General features: G+C 40.5%; 2 protein-coding genes across 4 annotated transcripts in view; one reads left to right on the top strand and one right to left on the bottom strand.

Annotated features, from left to right (window-relative positions):
• LOC137374464 (syntaxin-19-like) overlaps positions 1–10,708 on the top strand; it is a 76,045-nt gene extending 65,337 nt beyond the window's left edge. For both annotated transcript variants that reach the window (XM_068040606.1, XM_068040605.1), the window contains exon 2: positions 4,465–10,708. In XM_068040606.1, coding sequence (XP_067896707.1) covers positions 4,568–5,449 — 882 coding nt within the window. In that variant the 5' untranslated portion in view covers positions 4,465–4,567 and the 3' untranslated portion in view covers positions 5,450–10,708. The remainder of the gene's footprint in view (positions 1–4,464) is intronic.
• Positions 1–20,951, bottom strand: part of arl13b (ADP-ribosylation factor-like 13b) — a 122,825-nt gene that overhangs the window by 61,906 nt on the left and 39,968 nt on the right. For both annotated transcript variants that reach the window (XM_068040602.1, XM_068040603.1), the window contains exon 4: positions 15,145–15,394. In XM_068040602.1, the coding sequence (XP_067896703.1) occupies positions 15,145–15,394 (250 nt within the window). The remainder of the gene's footprint in view (positions 1–15,144; positions 15,395–20,951) is intronic.

Raw genomic sequence — 20,951 nt, 5'->3', positions numbered from 1 at the left:
CCCATGAAGCAAAGAAAAACCAGGAAAACTAAAACATTTATGGCCACACTACTTCTTTACAAATTTTTCACCCACTGCCAGATTAGGTGAAAGCTCCGATCGCCTGGCCAATTGCCTGCTGCTTCTCAGAGCTTCAACACCTCCCGGGGTCCTGTCTGTAGCCTAGCTCATTGCACTGTTGCGGGGTCTTCTGCTTTCTGCTCTCCTGATGACTCTTCAGCCACTCCAGGTAGGCAGCCTGCTGTTCTTCATTCTCACTTGGTGTTATTCAGGAAAAAAAAAACATTGCCACAATGTAATAGTTGATGGTCTTCAGAAAAATATATCCCAAATGTTGCCACCATGTAATATTACTTGTTCCTTTGATATGTGAACTGTTGTAAGACTCACAGGAAAACAAGTAATATCCATTAAAAAACCCAGTTTTTTTATTATAACTTAAGACACATATCACTCTGTCAGGCTACACTCAACTCCTCGTGTGTGACGTGACATCGCTTCTTCCAGTGACCTCCACTTACAGCTCTTAAGGTGGTCCCACAACAACTACAGGCCAATTAGTCTAATATCAGTGGTGGGAAAGGTTTTATAAACAATAATCAGTGGGGGGGGGGGGGGGGGGGGGGGTTGAAAATCAAAGGCACTTGGACAGGTTTGAGTTAATTAACGATAGCCAGCACGGATTAGTAAAAAGTAGATCATGCTTGACTACTCTAATTGAATTTTTTAATGAAATAACAGAGAAAGTTGATGAAGGGAATGCGATGGATGTTATCTATATGAATTTTAAGAAAGCGTTTGATAAAGTACCACATAAAAGGCTGCTTAACAAAACTGAGGCTCATCGAATGAGCTTCGACAGTCCTCTGGGGTAGAGAATTCCAAAGATTCACAACCCTTTGAAGAAAGAAATTTCTCCTCATCTCTGTCCTAAGTGGCTTCCCCCTTATTTTGAAATTGTGTCCCCTGTAGACTCTCCAACCAGGGGAAACACCTTACCTGCATCTACCCTGTCTATCCCTTTAAGTATTTTGTAGGTTTCAATGAGATCACCTCTCATTGTTCGAAACTCGAGAGAATACAGGCCCAGTTACCCTAATCTCTCTTCATAGGACAGTCCCACCATCCCGGGAACAAGTCTGGTGAACCTCTATTGCATTCCCTCTATGGCAATAATATCCTTCCTAAGGTAAGGGGACCAAATCTGCACATAGTACTCCAGGTGTGATCTGACCAAGATTCTGTACAATTGCAACAAGACTTCACTACTCCTGCACTCAAATCCTCTTGCGATAAAGGCTAAAATACCATTAGCCTTCTTAATTGCTTGCTGCACCTACATGCATGCCAGCTTTCAGTGACTTATTGACAAGAACACCCAGGCCCCTTTGAACATCTACACTTTCTGATCTCTTACCATTTAAGAAATACATTGTCGATTGTTGTAAAAACCCATCTGATTCACGAATGCCCTTTAGAGAAGGAAATCTGCTATCCTTACCTGGTTTGGCCTACATGTGACTCCAGACCCACAGCAATGTGGTTGACTCTTAACTGCCCTCTGAAATGGCCTAGCAAGCCACTCAGTTGAATTTAACCGCAACAAAGTCAAAAAGGAATGAAACCGGATGGACCACCCGGCATCGACCTTGGCACCGGAAACGACAACGGCAAACCCAGCCCTGTCGACCCTGCAAAGTCCTCCTTACTAACATCTGGGGGCTTGTGCCAAAGTTGTCCAACAGACTAGTCAAGCAACAGCCTGACTTAGACATACTCATCGAATCATACCTTACAATGTCCCAGACACCGCCATCACTATCCCCGGGTATGTCCTGTCCCACCAGCAGCACAGACCCAGCAGAGGTGATGGCACAGTGGTACACAGTCAGGAGAGTGTTAAACAATTAAACAATTAACTGGAGGAGGTGGCTCCACAAATATCCCCATCCTCAATGATAGGGGAGCCCAGTACATCAGTGCGAAAAATAAGGCTGAAGCATTTGCAACAATCTTCAGCCAGAAGTGCCGAGTGGATGATCCACCTTGGCCTACTCCTGAAGACCCCAGCATCACAGATGCTCGTCTTCAGCCAATCTGATTCATTCCACGTAATATCAAGAAACAACTGAAGGCACTGCATACTGCAAAGGCTATGGGCCCTGATAACATTCTGGCAATAGTACTGAAGAGCTGTGCTCCAGAACCTGCTCCTAGCCAAGCTGTTCCAGTACAGCTACAATACTAGCATCTACCCGGCAATGAAATTGACCAGGTATGTCCTGTACACTAAAAGCAGGACAAGTCCAATCCGGCCAATTACCGCCCAGTCAGTCTATTCTCAATCACCAGTAAAGTGATGGAACGTGTCGTCAACAGCGCTATCAAGCAGCACTTGCTTAGCAATAACCTGCTCAGTGATGCTCAGTTTGGGTTCCGCTAGGGCCACTCAACCCCAGACTTCATTACCGTCATGGTCCAAACATGGACAAAAGAGCTGAATTAAAGAGGCGAGGGGAGAGTGACTGCCCTTGACATCAACACAGCATTTGACTGAGCATGGCATCAAGGAGCCCTAGCAAAACTGGAGCTAATGGAAATCAGGGGAAAACTCTCTACTGGTTGTAGTCACACCTAGCGCAAAGGAAGATGGTTGTGGTTGTTGGAGGTCAATCATCTGAGCTCCAGGACATCACTGCAAGAGTTCCTCAGGTTAGTGTCCTAGGCCCAATCATCTTCAGCTGCTTCATCAATGACCTTCCCTCCATCATTAGCTCAGAAGTGGTGATCTTTGCTAACGATTGCACAATGTTCAACACCATTCGCAACTCCTTAGATGGATACTGAAGCAGTCTGTGCCCACATGCAGCAAAACCTGGACAACATTCAGGCTTGGGCTGATAAATGGCAAGTAACATTCACACCACACAAGTGCCAGGCAATGACAATCTCCAATAAGAGAGAATCTAACCATCGCCCCTTGACAGTCAACATTATACCATTGCTGAATCCCCCACCATCAACATGTTGGGGGTTACCATTGAGCAGAAACTTAATTGGACAAGCCATATAAATATTGTGGTTATAAAAGCAGGTCAGAGGCTGGCGAATAACTCACTTGGCTCCTCAAAGCCTGTCCACCATCTACAAGGCACAAGTCAGGAGTGTGAAGGAATATTCTCCACTTGCCTGGATGGGTGCAGCTCCAACAACACTCAAGAAGCTCGACACCATCCAGGACAAAGCAGCCCGCCTGAATGGCACCCCATCCACCATCTTCAACATTCACTCCCTCCACCACCAATGCATAGTGACAACAGTGTGTACCATTTAAAAGATGTACTGCAGCAACTCGCTAAGCCTCCTTTGACAACACCTTCCAAACCCACGACCTCTATCACCTAGAAAGACAAGGACTGCAGGCGCATGGGAACACCACCACCTGCAAATTCCCCTCTAAGTCACACATCATCCCAACTTGGATCTGTATCACCGTTGATTCACTGTTGCTGGGTCAAAAAACTGGAATTGTGGGCATACCTACACCACATGAAGGCAGCTCACCACCACCACCTCAAGGGCAATAAGGGATGGGCAACAAATCCTGGCCTAGTCAGCGAAACTCACATACCATTAAAGAATAAAAACAAGAAAAAATGTTGTTGATAAATTGGGCAAAACAGAAGCAATAACCCTATTCTAAAGGCAAGGCCTGGCTCTACAGGTATTAGAGAAAAACTCTATTTACATTATGATACCAGCTGATTGGATTGCAACTGGGTAAAAAAAAAAGATCCATGTTGATGTCAGTTACTGAGCCTTAGAAAAATATATTAATAATTCATGAAATCAACCAACCATCCAATTTGCAAACTTCACAGGCTAAAATCCACCTACCAGCAGTTGCAGGTTTCTTGCCATTACTTCTTTTTCACTGAGGATAAATGTAGGTATTTGTAGCTTTAGCGTCCTGGCCATCTATTGACCAACAAATTAGCTCTATTCCCTTGGTGGAACTAATGCTTGTGAGCCACCCAATACTTAAGGTGCCTTCTTCACCTTTACCCGATACATTTGACCTTGCATTCCCCTTTCCTGACCGAATTTGACAAACTAGCTGGACTTTTGTGGATAAGCCATGTTAAGACTCACTGAAGGAACTTGTTCTAGAGTGCCATTAATAGCTATTTTCATTTGTCTTTCTCCCCCTCACCAATTTTTGTTTTTTTTCTTCAAGTCAAGGAAATAACATTCTTAATCAAGTATAACACAGGCACCTGCAGAATAAAACTTCCTCTACTAGGACCCAACAGTGCACATTAGCCCAAATCTCAAAAGAGAGGCCCTGCAATGTTAAACAGAAAAACATAATAAAACACCATTGCTTTCCTTCAGAAATAAGTGCAAGAAAGATGTAAAAAAAAGATTTGTATTTTAACTTCCAAAAATTCCTCCTTTTTACAGAGATTAAAAAATGCCTGCAAGGATGCAAAATCCAGGAATCTGCAATGGAAGTAACGGTGCTAATGGAAGATAAACCTACTACAACAGATCACAAGTAGCCAAAATGAGGGATCGGCTTCAAGAACTTAGACAACGGGCAAAAGAGATAGAACTTAAGACAAACAATGAAGGTGAAGAGAACAAGCAAACAGAAGAGTGTGCAGACTTTAAACAGCAGGCCATCATTTTTGAAAAAGAACCAGTCACGGAAAATGTCTTATTGGGTGCACAGCGAATTCAAGATGAAATCAATGAACTAAACAATGATATAAAGAAACTGAGTCAACAAGGCACCATCATGCCCTCCACACGTCGGTTCAGCATTATTAAAAAGGACAGTTCCAACCTAATTAAAGACCTCAAAGTCCGAGCTGAGTCCATCCACAAACACTTAGATACCTTATCAAAGGACACACAACAGTCAGAGGCAGAGGCTGGAGTGGATGCAATTATTTCAAGAATGAAGCGGACACAATATTCAATGCTGTTTAAGCAATATCAAGTAGCCATGTCAGAATTTAACACTGTTCTAAATAAAAAGCAAGAAAACTGCAAGAAATTCATTCAGTGTCAGCTTGAAGTTGTTGGAAAAGTAGTATCAGAAGAAGAGCTGAACAACATGGTGGAACATAACAAATGGTACGTTTTCAACGAGAACTTCCTCAGTGACGTCAAAATCACTAAAGGACATCTGTCTGAAATTGAGAATCGCCACAAGGAACTTATCAGCCTTCAGAATCAAATCAAAGAGCTGCAAGATCTCTTTGTGCAGATTTCACTTTTGGTGCAGGAGCAAGGGGACTTTCTGAACAACATTGAAAGGGCAGTGCTCAATACAAAAGAATACACAGAAAAGGGCAGGGACGAAATCAAACTAGCAGTAAAATACACAAAGAAAAATCTATGCAGAAAGTTGTGTTGTTGGTGTTTCCCTTGTTGCATATAATATTGTACAACTAGATATTATACACAGGACAGTGTCCTTTCCTGTAATAACTGCCAGAGATTTATCACTATGAAATTAAGATTCACCGACAAACACATCTGGTTACAGAATGCTGTGGGCTGGAGTGCAAAAACAATTGCTCCAAGAAACAAATAAACTTAGAGTGTGCATTTTTGCAAATTTAGGAGGGAAGGAAAAATGGTATATCTACATGCTAGCTAGCAACCAGATAATAAAGGCAAATTAATAACAGAACAAAAATACTGATCAAACATGAATAGTTAGTAATCTGTCCAACTGAGACAGGCAAGTTTGAGGAATTACAAAGCTCAATCTGTTATTTTGAGAGAGGCCTAAAAAAAGTCACTGTTAACCTGACCTATTTTTGTTTGTCTATTTGTCAGCGAAAGTCCTAATTCTTAGTTCAGGTAACTCTGAAACCTGCAATAGTGAACATTTAGTTTTTAATATTTTGCTCTATACTGACCACATTATATTGTAGGTGTACACATCATATACATGAAAGAGAGAGTGCAAAACCACATCATCTACTTGGCAAACTGAAGTTATCTAAGAAAGTTAGTCAGGGAATTACTGAATACAGAAATAAAGTTTCTCAGGGCTTTTCTACTCTTTCATTTCTTAATTTAAATATATGGTACCAGACAGCGTAAAAAGTTACTCACTACATAAGGCCAAGGGTTTAAGTTTCAACATATTGGGCCAGACCTTGCTGGAGTTGGGTATCCCACGGCAGACTGGTAGTTAGCCTTTTTTCTGCACTCTTCAACTCAAAAAATATTTTGTGCTGTAACTTGCTGGAAATGCAAGCTGATAACGAGGGCAACAGGGCATCTGCAACTTCAGTGAATGGCGGAAACAACAGTATTTCCCCTTAACCAGTGAGATTTAGGGATTAAGAAAGCAACAGGAGAACAGAGGAGAGTGAATTCGAGTTGAATACAGAAAGATAAATAAAGAGGGAAAGAAAGATTGGATTGAGAGTGCAAAAAAGACAAGAAAAAAAAGAAATTTTTAACATCTGACAACAATTGCGTACATATAGGAATCAGATTGACCAGTTTAAATTATTCCCTTTCTGGACCAGAAAGGTTAATTGGTATTTATTAACAATTATCACATTGTCAAAAAGGTACTTCTGCTGTTAAGTTAAAGTCCTAGCTTTCTGCACTGAGTTTAATGGGCAATTAATGTGCAAATCCATCAATTTCTTAAAAACAACAGGGAGGCTAATGGTTAATGTGCAAAGCAAATTAACCAGCAAGTTCTGGAAATTCTGAACACACGCCGTATTACTTAATCCCCTAAACTTGCTGGACGATCTGCAAACTAATAATGCCATGTGCTGTTATTTTTCAAGCAAGATCCAGTCCAATGTTTAGCCAAGTAAAGAAAGATCAGGAGAAAGAACTTTAAAGTGCAGTCAAAATAAAAAACATTCCACAGCATTTCAGCTGGATGTAATCTTTGAGGAAATTTTAAGATACCAAATAGAATATCATTCCATTTGTACTTTATGATCTTCCAATGAAGTACAATTTAATTTCATTTTGGATATAAAAACCAAGTCACTTTTGATTTCCTGAAAATCTGCTATGAAACTACATAAAAACAAAACCTCTTCAAGGTTTCCTCTCCCCTCATTGCGGTATGGTTCCATTGGTGCAGAGCACTCTCTGGTACCTACCCAAGTGGCCACTATTTCCATTTTGCCATGCGAGCTGTCACTCATCTCTTCTATCTTGAAATTCCCTACACAGAGATAGTATATTAAGATAGTGGAAATGAAGTATTAACTTACAAGGCTTTTAGCCTAAAATGCTGGTCTATTCATTACTGACTGATAGAACAAGAGAGCAAGTGTTATTACCTCTGCAACTCTGCATACACCTAAAATATAACGATCTCTACAAATTTAATTCTAATCGTTATTTTACCACAGTGCAATGTTTTGTGTCATGGAAAAGGTTATTTTTTTTTTTTAATGACTTTTTAAGTACTTATTAGAAATTAAATATATTTTCTATTACTGTATTTTCAATATCAAAATATGCCTACAGTATTGTACATTAATTTACTAACAAGCACATTAGGCAGTTTTCTCATTTCTTTTAGTGATATGTACTCGCTATTTTACTAAATTATAGTCCTAGACTGTTATCTATGCATAATGGACTAAACTGAGTAAATTTAGACAATAAACTGATTGAATGTTCAAATCAGGAGGAAGCAACCAAAACAGTTGGATTAAAAAAAAAAATCAGTAACTAGCAAAATGAAGGTAAATTAAATTTAATGCATACCAATGCAAAGCATTAAGTGTTTGAAGAAAACAGGGCATTCATGCATGTACTATGCATGCTAAAATAGCTAAAGATGAAGTTGAAAGGAATCTGGGCAAAAGATACTAGCCTCTACATTTAACCTGTCAAATCACAATAAAACAGCCACAATGCTGAACTATATTGTTTGATCAGTGGAGTACAAATTAGAGGATGTCATGTTAAAACTGTACAGCATTTTGCTCAGACCATACCATCAGTGTTGTGTTCAGTTTTGATCAAGACTGAAGGGAAATTTACAAGGCATTGAGATATTACAGGAATATTCAAGTCTGGTCCCTGACATCAAAAAACTGAATTATGAGGAAAGACCAAGGAAACTAGGCTCATCGGCTGTGAAAGGGGGTTATTGGGAGGGGACCAGACAGAAGTACAGAATGTAAATGGCACAATCAAAGCAAATTAAAAGCATTACTTTAAGAAAGCCAAGACTTTAGAACAAGGGATCAGCTAAAACTGGTGAAAGTACAATTTCAAATTTGGGTCAGAAATAAAGTTATGCAGAAAGTAATCAACTTTTTAGTGGTCATCTGGGTCAGGTAGTGGGCGTGAAAATATTAGACTCATCAAGGTAGAATATGATGGAATGCGGGAGGGGAAATTAATTTTTCACCCCGGATGGATAAACTAAATTAGCCGGAAGGGCTTCTTCCTCCTCCTAAAAGTAGTTGTAATGTCAGGCAGAGTATAAAGTGGGAAATTAGAGGTGCATGTAACAAGAGTAATACAGTAATTATGGGGGACATTAATCTTCATATAGACTGGGAAAACTAAAGTTGTAATACTAGTGTGGAAGAGAAGTTCATGGAACGTATGCAACATAGTTTTGTAGATTAGTATTTTGAGGAACTAACTCGGCCATTTTAGATCTGGTATCTGATATTGAGCAATGAGAAAGGTTAATTAATATTTTTGTAGTAAAGGAGCCTCTCGGGAAGAGTGATCAGGATACAATAAAATTTTACAGAGTTTGAGTGTGATTTAGTAATGTCTGAAACAAGGGTCTTAAATCTGAACAAGGCAAACTGCATAGGTATGAAGGGCATGTTGGCTAAGGTAGATTGGGAAACTAGATTTTAAAAAGATGACACGAGAAAAGCAATGGCAAAAATTTAAATAACTAATTCATAATTTGCAACAAGTATACGCTCCCTTAAGGAATAAAAACCCCACAGGAAAAAAGTGGGCCAACGGTGAATAACAAGAGGAGTTGAAGGCAGTATTAGATCAAAGGAAGAGGCTTATAAATGTTGCCAGAAAGGGTAAGCCTGATGTTATAACCAGGTGAGAAAGGTGAACCAGTGGTCCCTTTCAGCCTTCACTTGGTCTTACTGTAATAGGGTTTTACTTTTATAACACACCGTGTTTTAAGCTCCCCCTTGATGAATCCTTGTTCACTGCTTTCTAATTATAAGGCAAGAAAAGAGCACAAACTGGCTTTCTCAGGTTTAAAGAAAAGTGAAAATTTATTAAACTTTAATTCGGTTAACGCCTACAGATACATGACACGCCCACACTAGCATGCACATGCGATGCACACATGCAAATAGGGACAGAAAAAGAGAGGAAAAATAAAGTGAAAAGGTTTGAGGCAATTTTTGAAAGGGGTTTGTTACTGTGCTTCGAGCTCACTGTGGAGTCCTTGTTTGTAGGTGGATCTTGCTTCTCGCTGGGGCGCAGTATTCTTCTTAAGCCTCGTTCACTATAGGAGACTTTTCTCTTTTGGGGTTCATGTGTTTTCAATGGGTCTTGGAGTTCTGTGAGAAAGCAATGGGAGCAGACAGGAGAGGCTGTGGCGAACCAGCCAAGAGGTCTTTTCAGTCCAGCTTTCTGCCAGTTCAAATTCAAAAAAACTCAGGTGACCCAGCAGGTTAGTCATGTGACTAGCAGGTGTGACCACGTCCGTTTGTGTATTCGGTCATCTTAGCAGTCAAACTGGAATGCTAGCTCCTCCACCTTCAACGTCTGGTAATCAAAAGTCCATTCTGGATTGAATGCGTCAGGGAATGGTCTTTTATCCCTTTTAAGCACAGTCTGTAAATATGCAAATATCTTTCCAGTCAAGGGTCTGGATGGTATTTTTTAAAAAGCAAGTTCTTTCTTTACTCCAGTAACAGTTTAAAATCAATGTCAATGTGGCAAAATTAATATGCCTCATTCTTGGCAGTTTGGGCCCTGCATGACACCGAGTTCTGGGAGGATATGGGAATTCAGCATAGGATGACCAAGAAATTGATAAAGAAAAAGGGATTATGAGAGCAAATGAGAAAAAGGCATAAATACAGCTTCTAAAAGCTTTTATAGGTACGTAAAAAGGAAGGTATTAGTGAAAATAAACGTGGGTCCCTTAGAGGTAGAGACAGGAGAAATTGTAATGGAGAATTGCAGAAAGATTAAACAAATACTTTATATCTGTCTCCATGGTAGAAGACACAAAACAATTCCAGAAAAAGTGGGTACCAAGGGTCTAACAAGAATGAGGAACTTAAATAAATTAGTATTAGTAAAGAAATGATACTGGAGAAATTAATGGGACTAAAAGCAGACAAATTTCCTGAACTTAATGGCCTGCATCCATCTATAAGAGACAGCTACAGAGATAGTGGATGCAATGGTTTTGATCTTTCAGAATTCCCTAGATTCTAGAACAGTCCCCAAGGATTGAAAGGGAACAAACATAACCCCATTATTCAAGAATTGATGCAAGGGAAAACAGGAAACTATAGGCCACTTAGCTTGACATCTTAACATATACCAAAATCTATTATTAGGGACATGATAACAGGACACTTAAAAATCATATGATTAGGCAGAGTCAACACTGATTAATTAAAGGGAAATCATGCCTGACAAATCTGTTAAGAGTTGTTTGAGGTTGTAAGGCTTATAGGGCTCAACAGGGTAGCTGCAGGAAGGATGTTTTCCTTCTTGCTGGGCGCAGGGGTGGGGGTTGAGGGAGGGTGGGAGCACAGTCTACAACCAGGGGACACAGTCTCAGAATAAGAGGTAAGCCATTTAGGACTGAGATGGGGAGGAATTTCTTCACAAAGGGTGGTGGTGAATCTGCGTAATTCTCTACCCCAGGGCTGTGGAGGCTCAATCATTGAGCATGTTCCAGACAGAGATCAATAGATTTCCAGATATTAAAGATATCAAGGGATATGGGGATAGTGCGAGAAATGGCACTGAGGCAGAAGATCAGCCATGATCTAGTTGAATGGCGGAGCAGGCTCGAAGGGCCGATTGGCCTATTCCTGCTCCTATTTCTTGTATTCCTATGTACCTAGCAGGGTAGATAAGGGGGAAAACAGTGGATGTAGCACACTTGGATTTTCAAAAAACATTCAATAAAGTCCACACAAGTAGTTATTACACAAAAATTAGGGTTTATGGAATTGGTGGAAATATATCTGCTGGGATTGAGGATTGGTTAATGGACAGAAAACAGAGAGTAGGAGTAAACAGGTCATTTTAGTGGGGTACCTCAAGGATCAGTGTTTGGGTCTCAGCTATTTACAATCTATATCAATGACTTAGATGAGGGAACCAAGTGTAATGCATCCAAGTTTGCTGACGATACAATGTTAGGTGGGAATGTAGGCGGTGAGGAGGATGCAAAGAGGCTACAAATATAAACAGGTTAGGTGAGTGACAGGAAAATGACAGATGGAATATTATGTGGAAAAACGTGAAGTTATTCACTTTAGTAGGAAAAATAAAAAAGCAGAATATTTGTTAAATGGTGAGAGACTGAGAAATGTCAGTAGTCAGAGGGACCTGGGCGCCCTTGTACACAAATCACAAAGTTAAACATGCAGGAACAGCAAGAAATTAGACAAGCAAATTGTATGTTACCCTTTATTAAACAAGGATTAGAGTGCGAGTAAAGAAGTCTTACCACAATTATATAGGGCCTTGGTGAGACCAGGACATGGAGAACTGTGGACAGTTTTTCTCTCCTTCATAAAGGCAGGATATACTCGCCTTGAAGGGAGTGCAACGAAGGCTACTAGACTGATTCCTGAGGTAAGGGGACTGTCCTACGAGATGAGATTGAATAGACTAGGTCTACATTGCCTAGAGTTTAGAAAAATGAAGTAATCTCATCAAAACTTATAAAATTCTTAAAGGGCTTGACAGGGGAGATGCTGGGAGTTTCCCCTGGCTGGGGAGTCTGGAACTAGTAGTTCTCGTTAGTCTGAACTAGTTAGTCTCGAACAGTTTCAAAATAAGGGGTGGTGGGGGCTTCTTGAACTGCTGCAGTTGCAACCAGGTGTTCTCAGTTCCAGACCACAATCCCACCATCCCCCTAAAAAAGTAAACTGGGCTGCTTACTCCAAAATTTTCAACAACGCATCATAAAATTACTGAACAAGAAGTCAAAACAATGTTTTTGTTTACAGTTATATAATTATGAATTTCTGTATGTTCTTTCTTGAATTATACAATACAACAACTATCATGACACGTGTCGTTAGTCAGACATGCCCTTGGACGATTGGGTTTTTAAATTTTTTTGCATGGCCAGTTGCAGAAAGTGTGAGCTGATATCAGAATAAGGGAAACCAGGCATCTGAGATCTGAGTGAACAGGGCAAACAACTCTATATCCTTAACCAATCAGACTGAAGGGTGGTGAAATAAAAGTGCAAGAATGGAGAAGGAAGTGTAAATTAGAGTGGGTAAATTCAATATCAAATCAGGTACAGAAAGAAAAATTAAAAAAAGATCGTATTAAGAGAGGTAAGAGACATTTAATTTAAAATTTTACAATTTTAAAATCCCCAACATTTAAAAACCTGAAGAATCTGAAAACCTGTCTTCAATAGCACCTCCAAAACCCTTTATCTTAACTCCTAGAAGGACAAGGGCAGCAGGCACACGAGAACACCTAAAGCTGCAAGTACCACTCCAAGTCACACACTATCCTGGCTTGGAACTATAATCACCATTCCTTAATTTTCACCTGGTTGAAATTCTGGAAATTCCTCCCTAACAACACTATGGGTATACCTACACCACATGGACTGCAGCGATTCAAGAAGGTGGCTCACCACCACCTTCTCAAAGTCAATGAGGAAAAAGCAATAAATGTAGACCTTGCCAGCGATGCCCACATCCCATGAACGAATGAAGAAAATAAAAGGCTTGTAAATAGTTAATTTTCATTGCCAGATAGGTTGATTAGCAATAAACAACACTTATCACATTGTAAAAAGGGTACTTAGACTTGAAGTGACAAGACTTAACTTTCTGTGGCCCATTTAGTTTGCATCTCGCACTCAAATACAGCAACTTCATGTCATTCAATCCATTTCAATGATTAGCCAGACAGCAAAATGTTGTTTTCAGGAAGCTGATGGAGGAGCGGGGTAACTCAGATCACAACTTTTCATGATGTGCATCTAACTGTGAATCTGCCCCCAACTGAAGTTACTGTACTATTTGTGTATAAGTAACAGTGAGCGTCATTAGCCTCATTGTTATTTTGAGAGCAAAATCTGGCCCATAATTTCCTACCTATTTCAAATCTATTGCATTGCCTTGCTACTGCACAGAAACTGAACTCCTGTTGTGGATTTACTTATGCACTGCAACACTAGCTATCGATGGTGTCTAGTAGAATATATGTAACAGTGGATGTCTGACCTCAAGTTTCAAAGCAGTAATCTCATCATGGCATATTAACAACATTTAGACAGATTCAATGTCTACATTATATCTGCCAAACACATTTTCCTCTTAGTAATATACAGTACGCTAGGTTTCATTTCAAATTTTTGACAAAGGCTTTTGAAATCCTGCAATGATAATGAAAATTGTTCATCGGCAGTTGAATTAGACTCAAATACAAAGAGGATTCCTTCACCTTAAGCATTTACCCCACACAGAATTTATAATTATTACTCATTAAAGTACTACTGTCATACTGATTGGTTTTAAAAAATGTCAAGCTAGAAACTAACATGTTTATTTGCTTTTATATATTTTGCACATGGTATTCATTCTGTAAATGAAATAATGTTACTGTGACAGATAAAGTTCCCTCCCATTTCAGATGATTACAAGTGCATTTTTTATGGTGTTCCTATGAAGTTGTTCAGTGTGAAGGCAAATCCCCCCACCAAATCACATATTCAGCCCAAATCCTTTGAGCTTGTCCCAGTATATCTAATCCCGTTATAGAATAGATATACCAAAGTTAGGTGGATATGAAATTAGCTGAGGCACAAAGCAATAAACTGATGGTCTGCAAGGAGAGTAAGGGATACCATCAGATTGCTGCTGTGAGATGATAGCAGAGCACTAGGCATGTAATGACACAGCTTATGGAACTTGGCACTATCCTCACACCAAGTCAAGGTGAATGTATGGCCAATAGAAGTCTGGTGTTGACCAATCTACATTGTATAAATAGCCAGACAGTATGCATTAGTTCTGTAGAGATCTTTGGCAGTGCACTCAAGCAAACAAAAAAAATCAGCAAATACTTCTTGCTGGTCCACAATTGGGACAACTGACAGACAGACTACTCCTTGAAAATTCTGTTGATCTTTGCCCTACTAATTCAAATTAGCCAGCAATCTGAACAAAGTACCTTCAGATTATCAGGACTGAACTGTACTATTTCTCTGGATGGGTGGGCAGGGACAGCAGTTAGCTTACAGACTCTTTCAGATCATGAGTATTTACATTACATACCTTCAATGGGAAATTGTAGCAATGCCAAGTATTGGAATAACTTTGTGATTACTTGCTGGGACAAAATCATTTTTTGAAAGAGAAAGCACAGCCTGTTTTAAGCTGAAGTAGTGGTGGGGGAAGTTTGGTTTGCATTTTTTTCCATAAGCAGCTCATTATCAGGTCAAGACTGAATGGTCAGACGTTGCAGTCTCGTTACCTGTTGACATATGTAAGGTTCTACTACAAAAGGAAATGGTCTATCAAAGTGATTTTCATTGGTTCAGAGAGACCAGATCAGGTGGGTAGGATTATTTTTTTCTTGTGCATATCACAACAGTAGAAAAATTCACTAACCCTGCAGTAATGCTATCCCAGCCATTCTGCAGTTTGCGCTTTAATACAGGTTCTTAAATCTGAAATGTAAAGTCCAACAGACTGATCATAATTACTTACTTTAGTAAGCAGAAAACACTGACCCAAATGTTTGCCTACTGGAGATCAAGCATTATACTAACGGAAGACCTGTGGTGGTGTTGCACCGTATAAGATTATCTTTACTGTTTTATTAATGCATATATTGGTATTGGATGAGATAAATAGTAGACCTACATGAAATATGTTTTCTTCTACATTGAGGGGAGATACTTACACTAGCACAGGTTTCCCCGATATCCTAGGATGCCTTATGACCTCTGCCACAATATCTTTGGCTTCTTCTATCCGATCAACATCACTGGAGTCCACAACAAAAATAACACCAAAGGACTCAGCATAATAGTTCTTCCAGATACCACGGATTCTTTTTCCTCCTCCCAAATCAAAGATGGTCACTTCAAACTTGTCCTGTTTGAGATCAATTCTCGAAAAACCCACTGTCGGAGCTATATCTTCTAAAGACTCTGCAAAAATAAAAAACACAAAAAGATATACACATACTCATGGGAGGGCAGAGACAGAGGACATTCAACTGCTACGAATACATTTTTCAACATTTGAAATCTATTTCTCTGGTACAGGAATGACTCCAAATGGAATCTTCTTACTAATTAGAAATCGCTGAATTCACATTCAAAGGTAGGACACATTTGGACCATTTTCAACCCCCTTTCCTGGCAAGATTATAATACTATAAACTATGAAAACAGAAATACAGAACTTCCTGCCCCGTCATTGCTGTCAATCTGCCTGCTGCCATTTTCATTGGGGCTTAGACACAAGTGATGAATTCCTGCCAACCACAGGTGACAGCCTCATTAAAGTAAGCAAATTTAGATCCTATGACTCCATAGAATCCCAGAATTTTTTTATTCACTAGAGCAGGTGAATGGTCAGTGCTGGACCCATTTAGTATAGATCGCAAAAATGAACATTTCCAGCAATATTCAACAAGACATTCATTTGCAAATAGTCAGATCATTGGTATCTATCTGGAGAGTTAAAGGAGCTCTTATAAGATTTTCAAGCTGAAATTGTGCTTTTTTTGAAATTTCAATCTTCCTGTTAGCACTGAGAGGTGTTTGCTTTACTGATGGATAGCAGTGATATCGATCACCCCTTGCTGTAGGAAGAGGGAGTACAGGTGCAGACGCAGCTTCAGTGGGGGGAGTTTTAGGGAGCATCACACAGCCCTGAAAAGAATCCAGGATGGAGGACTGTCCTCATAGGCAGACTTACCCTGCATTTAACGTCTACAGATCCAAATTAAAGTTCAAGCAGCTCAAAGCTCAGGGTAAGAGAAGACGGAGATTCTCACAAGAGGCAAGACCAGATATCTACAGCATGCTGCAAGAGTTGGAGCCCCATAACTGGAACTGCAGCGCTTGTGACCACAGCCCTGAATTCCTATGTACGAGTCATTTCAGGCTGGAAACATATGCAATACAGCTGCCGTGCATTCCTGCAAAAAGCAAATCACAGATTGTCTGTTTTCCAGGTTTAAAGATTTTTTTTTTTAATTTTCAAGGGATGTGCATATCGCTGGAAAGGCCCACACTAGTTGCCCATCCCTAATTACCCTTGAGGACATGGTGATGAGCCACCTTATTGAACCGCTGCAGTCCATCTGATGCAGGTGCAGGTAAATGCACAGTACTGTTAGGATCGAGTTCCAGGATTTTGACCCAGCGACAGTGAAGGAATGGCGATATAGTTCCAAGTCAGGATGGTGTATGACTCAGGGGAACTTGCAGGTGGTGGTGTTCCCATTTGTCTGCTGTCCTTGTCCTTCTAGGTGGTAGAGGTCGCGGGTTTGGAAAGTGTTATCAAAGGAGGCTTGACGAGTTGCTGCAGTGTATTTCGTAGATGGTACACACTGCTGCCACTGTGCACAGATGGTGGAGGGAGTTACTTGCCACAAAATTCCCAGCCTTTGACCTGCTCTTGTAACCACAGCATTTATATGGCTGGTCCAGTTCAGTTTCTGGTCAATGGTTACCCCCCAAGATGTTGATGGTGGGGGATTCAGCAATAGCAATAGGTCTTAAAAGAAGTGGCAGCAGAGATAGTGAATGCATTATTTGTGATGTTCCAAAATTCCCTAGGTTCTGGAAAGGTTCCAATGGATTGGAAAATAACTAATGTAACACCTCTTTTCAAGAAAGGAGGGAGACAGAAAGCAGGAAACTATAGGCCAGTTAGCCTAATAGATGTCATAGGGAAAATGCTAGAATCTATTATTAAGGAGGTTATAATTTAGAAATTCAAAATGGGATCAGACAGTCAACATGGCTTTGTGAAAGGGAAATCGTGTTTGACTAATTTATTAGAGGTCTGTAAGGAAGTAACAAGAAATGTGGATAATGGGGAAACCTGTAGATGTGGTGTACTTGGATTTCCAAAAGGCATTCAATAAGGTGCCACATCAAAGGTTACTACACAAAATAAGAATTCATAGTGTAGGGGGTAATATATTAGCATGGATAGAGGATTGGTTAGCTAACAGTGTGTCGGGATAAATGGGTCATTTTCAGGTTGGCAGAATGTAACTAGTGGAGTGCCACAGGGATCAGTGCAGGGACATCAACTATTTACAATCTATATCAATGGTTTAGATGAAGGGACTGAATAAAATAGTAGCTAAATTTACAGATGACACAAAGATAGGTAGGAAGGTAAGTCGTCAAGAGGACAAAGAGAGTTTACAAAAAGGGATATTAGATTGGTTAAGTGAGTGGGCAAAAATGTGGCAGATGGAGTATAATGTGGGAAAATGCAAACTTGCCCACTTTGGCAGGAAGAATGGAAAAGCAGAACATTATTTAAATGAAGAGAGTATGCAGAACTCTGCGGTACAAGGGGATCTGGGTGTCCTGGTACACAAATCTCAAAAAAGGTAGTATGCAGGTACAGCAAGTGATTAGGAAGACACATGGCATGTTGGTGTTTATTACAAGAATAGAATATAAAAAAGGGAAGTTTTACTACAGCTGTACAGGGCCTTGGTGAGACCACATCTGGAGTACTGTGTACAGTTTTGGTCTCTTTATTTAAGAAATGATAAAATTGCATTAGAAGCAGTTCAGAAAAGGTTCACTCAACTGATTCCTGGGACAAAGGAGTTATCTTATGAAGAAAGGTTGAACAGGTTGGGCCTATACCCACTGGTGTTTAGAAAATTGGCAGGTGATCATGTTGAAACATACAAGATCCTGAGGGCACTTGACAGGGTGGATGCTAGAAGGATGTTTCCACTTATGGGCGAGACTAGAACTCAGACACAATTTAAAAATAAGGGGTCCCCCTTTAAAGACAAAGATGAGGAGATATTTTTTCTCTGAGGGTCCTTAGTCGGTGGAACTTGTTTCCTTAAAGAACATTGGAGGCTAGGTCATTGAATATATTTACGGCTGAGTTAGTATAGATTCTTGATAGACAAGGAAATTAAATGTTATTTGGCGGGATGGGGGGAGCACGCAGACAGGAAAGTGGAATTGAGGCCACATTCAGATTAGCCATGATCTTATCAAATGGCTGAGCAGGCTCGAGGGGCCGAATGGCCTACTCCTGCTCCTAGTTCATATGGAATGCTGTTGAATGCCAAGGGGAAATGGTTAGGTTCTCTCTTGTTGGAGATATTCTTTTCCTGTCACCTGTGTGGCACAAATATTATTTGCCACTCATCAACCCAAGTCCGAATGCTGTCCAGGTCTTGCTGCGTATGGACATGAATTGCTTCAGTATCTGAGGAGTTGTGAATGATACTGAGCATTGTGCAATCATCTGCAAACATCCCCACTTCTAACCTTATGAAGAAGGGAAGGTCATTCCTGAACCAGCTGAAGATGGTTGTGCCTAGGAGACTACCCTGAGGAACTCCTGCAGCGATGTCCTGGGGCTGAGATGATTGGCATCCAACAACCACAACCATCTTCCTTTGTGCTAGGTAGGACTCCAAACAGTGGAGAGTTTTTCCCCGATTCCCATTGACTTCATTTTGTGAGGGCTCCTTGATACCACACTCGATAAAACACTGCATTGATGTCAAGGGCAATCACTCTCCCCTCTCCTCTTGAATTCAGTTGTTTTGTCCATGTTTGGACCAAGGCTGTAATGAGGTCTGGAGCCAAGTGACCCTGGTGCAACCCAAACCAAGCATCACTGAGAAGGTTATCGTTGACCAAGTGCCACTTGATAGCACTAACAACGACATCTTCCATCACTTTGCTGATGATCGAGAGTACTCTGATGGAGCAGTAATTGGCCAGATTTGATTTGTCCCGCTTTTTGTGAACAAGACATACCTGGACAATTTTCCACATCGCCAGATAGATGCTATTGTTGTAGCTGTACTGGAACAGCTTTGCTAGGGATGCGGCTAGTTCTGGAGCACAAGCCTTCAGCACTACAGCCAGGATGTTTCTCATGGACCACAGGAGCCAGCAGACAAGAGCTGCAGGTCTTCGAGCCAGTCACTGCAGGATTGCCATAATTGCAGAGTGCCATCAACTGCACACATATGGCTGTTAGGACTCCTGATAACAACCTGACACCTTCATGAACCACAAAAGGCTTCACTCCTTGAATGTCCGAAAAGCATCTAATCATTTTCTTGACGACTACAATGACAGAAAAATCAACATTGATCGGTTTACAAAAATCCATTGTGGGAGGAGAGGATTTGCAAGCTTTTTCCCTATTTAGAGATACAGTAACTAAAGAAACAATTTTCTTCAAGATGCTGGAAAAATATAGATTTTAATGTACTCTTTTCCCACAAAGAAGTTTCTGTCCATTTACTACTTTGAGAATGTGTTCTCTTATAAACTTAGAACAAAAATGTCAGTTTAGAGGAGCAGAAAACAATTTGAAACTAAAATTCTCTTTCCACTTTGCAGTGCGCCCCTGCCCCACCCCACCCTAAAGTGTATAAAAATGAAACCACTTAAAAATGCCTTCTTTCCTTCAAGAGATATTTCCATTTATGGAAAAACAAGCTGCTGCTGGTAAATCTCCCAGTCCCATAAAACCCACCTAGACAAAATATCCAGCTGGCCTGTCTTAGATCAGCTGTCACAATTATAATAAGCAGGAATAGCAAGATTTCTGACTAGAAAGATCAGCACCTGGCTACAAAGATCAGTACCAACTAAGATTACGGCCCTGTTAAGTATGGAACTTACAACATTTAAAGTTATTTCTCAATGTATTCACTGAAAAATCGAAGATGCATGTATATGAACTCAGGGTTAATAAGCATGGGCAGCACTTTCAAAGGCTCGGTGCCACCAATCCATAACTTAATGTTCACGGACAGAAAATTGTGGGCAAATTGCAGTGTCGGCTGCTGCGTGAGAGGTGGAGTCAGTGGCATGGGTTCTTGGAAAGCTGAACCTTCATATCTTATTTCCTTCCCCATCCCATCTCCTTCAATAATCTTGGTTCCTGAAGATAACAATTCATATTTGAGTTGCAATTCCATGGCACAAGCTTGTTCAAACCAAACCGGATTGCTGCATCAATTGTTATCCAGTGGCCACTGGCAGAAAATGCGTGTGGGCACGAGCTGAAAATAGGACTGGGCTTGACTGTGATATCGCAAAGCTCAAGACTTGCTGTTTAGGCTTACAAATGAAGAGAACTCGCTGAAAATTTGATTGTCCCTGAAAACGCACACTGGGATTGTGATGAGTGATTAACCCACACCCAAAGTGATGCGGGAAGTACGCAAACTTTGTGTTGTCTGCTAATTTAAATGGCAGTGGTGTGCAGCCCACGCTAAATATATTTTTGAGTGTCTGCATGGCTCAGCAAGAGGCCCAAGGTTGTGCAAGGCTAGTACCAATTATAGCTAACCTCTTCTTCTTCTTTGGCCTCCTTGTCTCGGGAGACAATGGGTAAGCGCCTGGAGGTGGTCAGTGGTTTGTGGAGCAGCGCCTGGAGTGGCTATAAAGGCCAATACTAGAGTGACAGACTCTTCCACAGGTGCTGCAGAAAAAATTGGTTGTCGGGGCTGTTACA

Source organism: Heterodontus francisci, chromosome 10 (genome assembly GCF_036365525.1).
Source record: "Heterodontus francisci isolate sHetFra1 chromosome 10, sHetFra1.hap1, whole genome shotgun sequence".
Classification (NCBI taxonomy): domain Eukaryota; kingdom Metazoa; phylum Chordata; class Chondrichthyes; order Heterodontiformes; family Heterodontidae; genus Heterodontus; species Heterodontus francisci.
The sequence above is the reverse complement of the archived record's forward strand: the minus strand, read 5'-3'. Positions and strand labels throughout refer to the sequence as shown.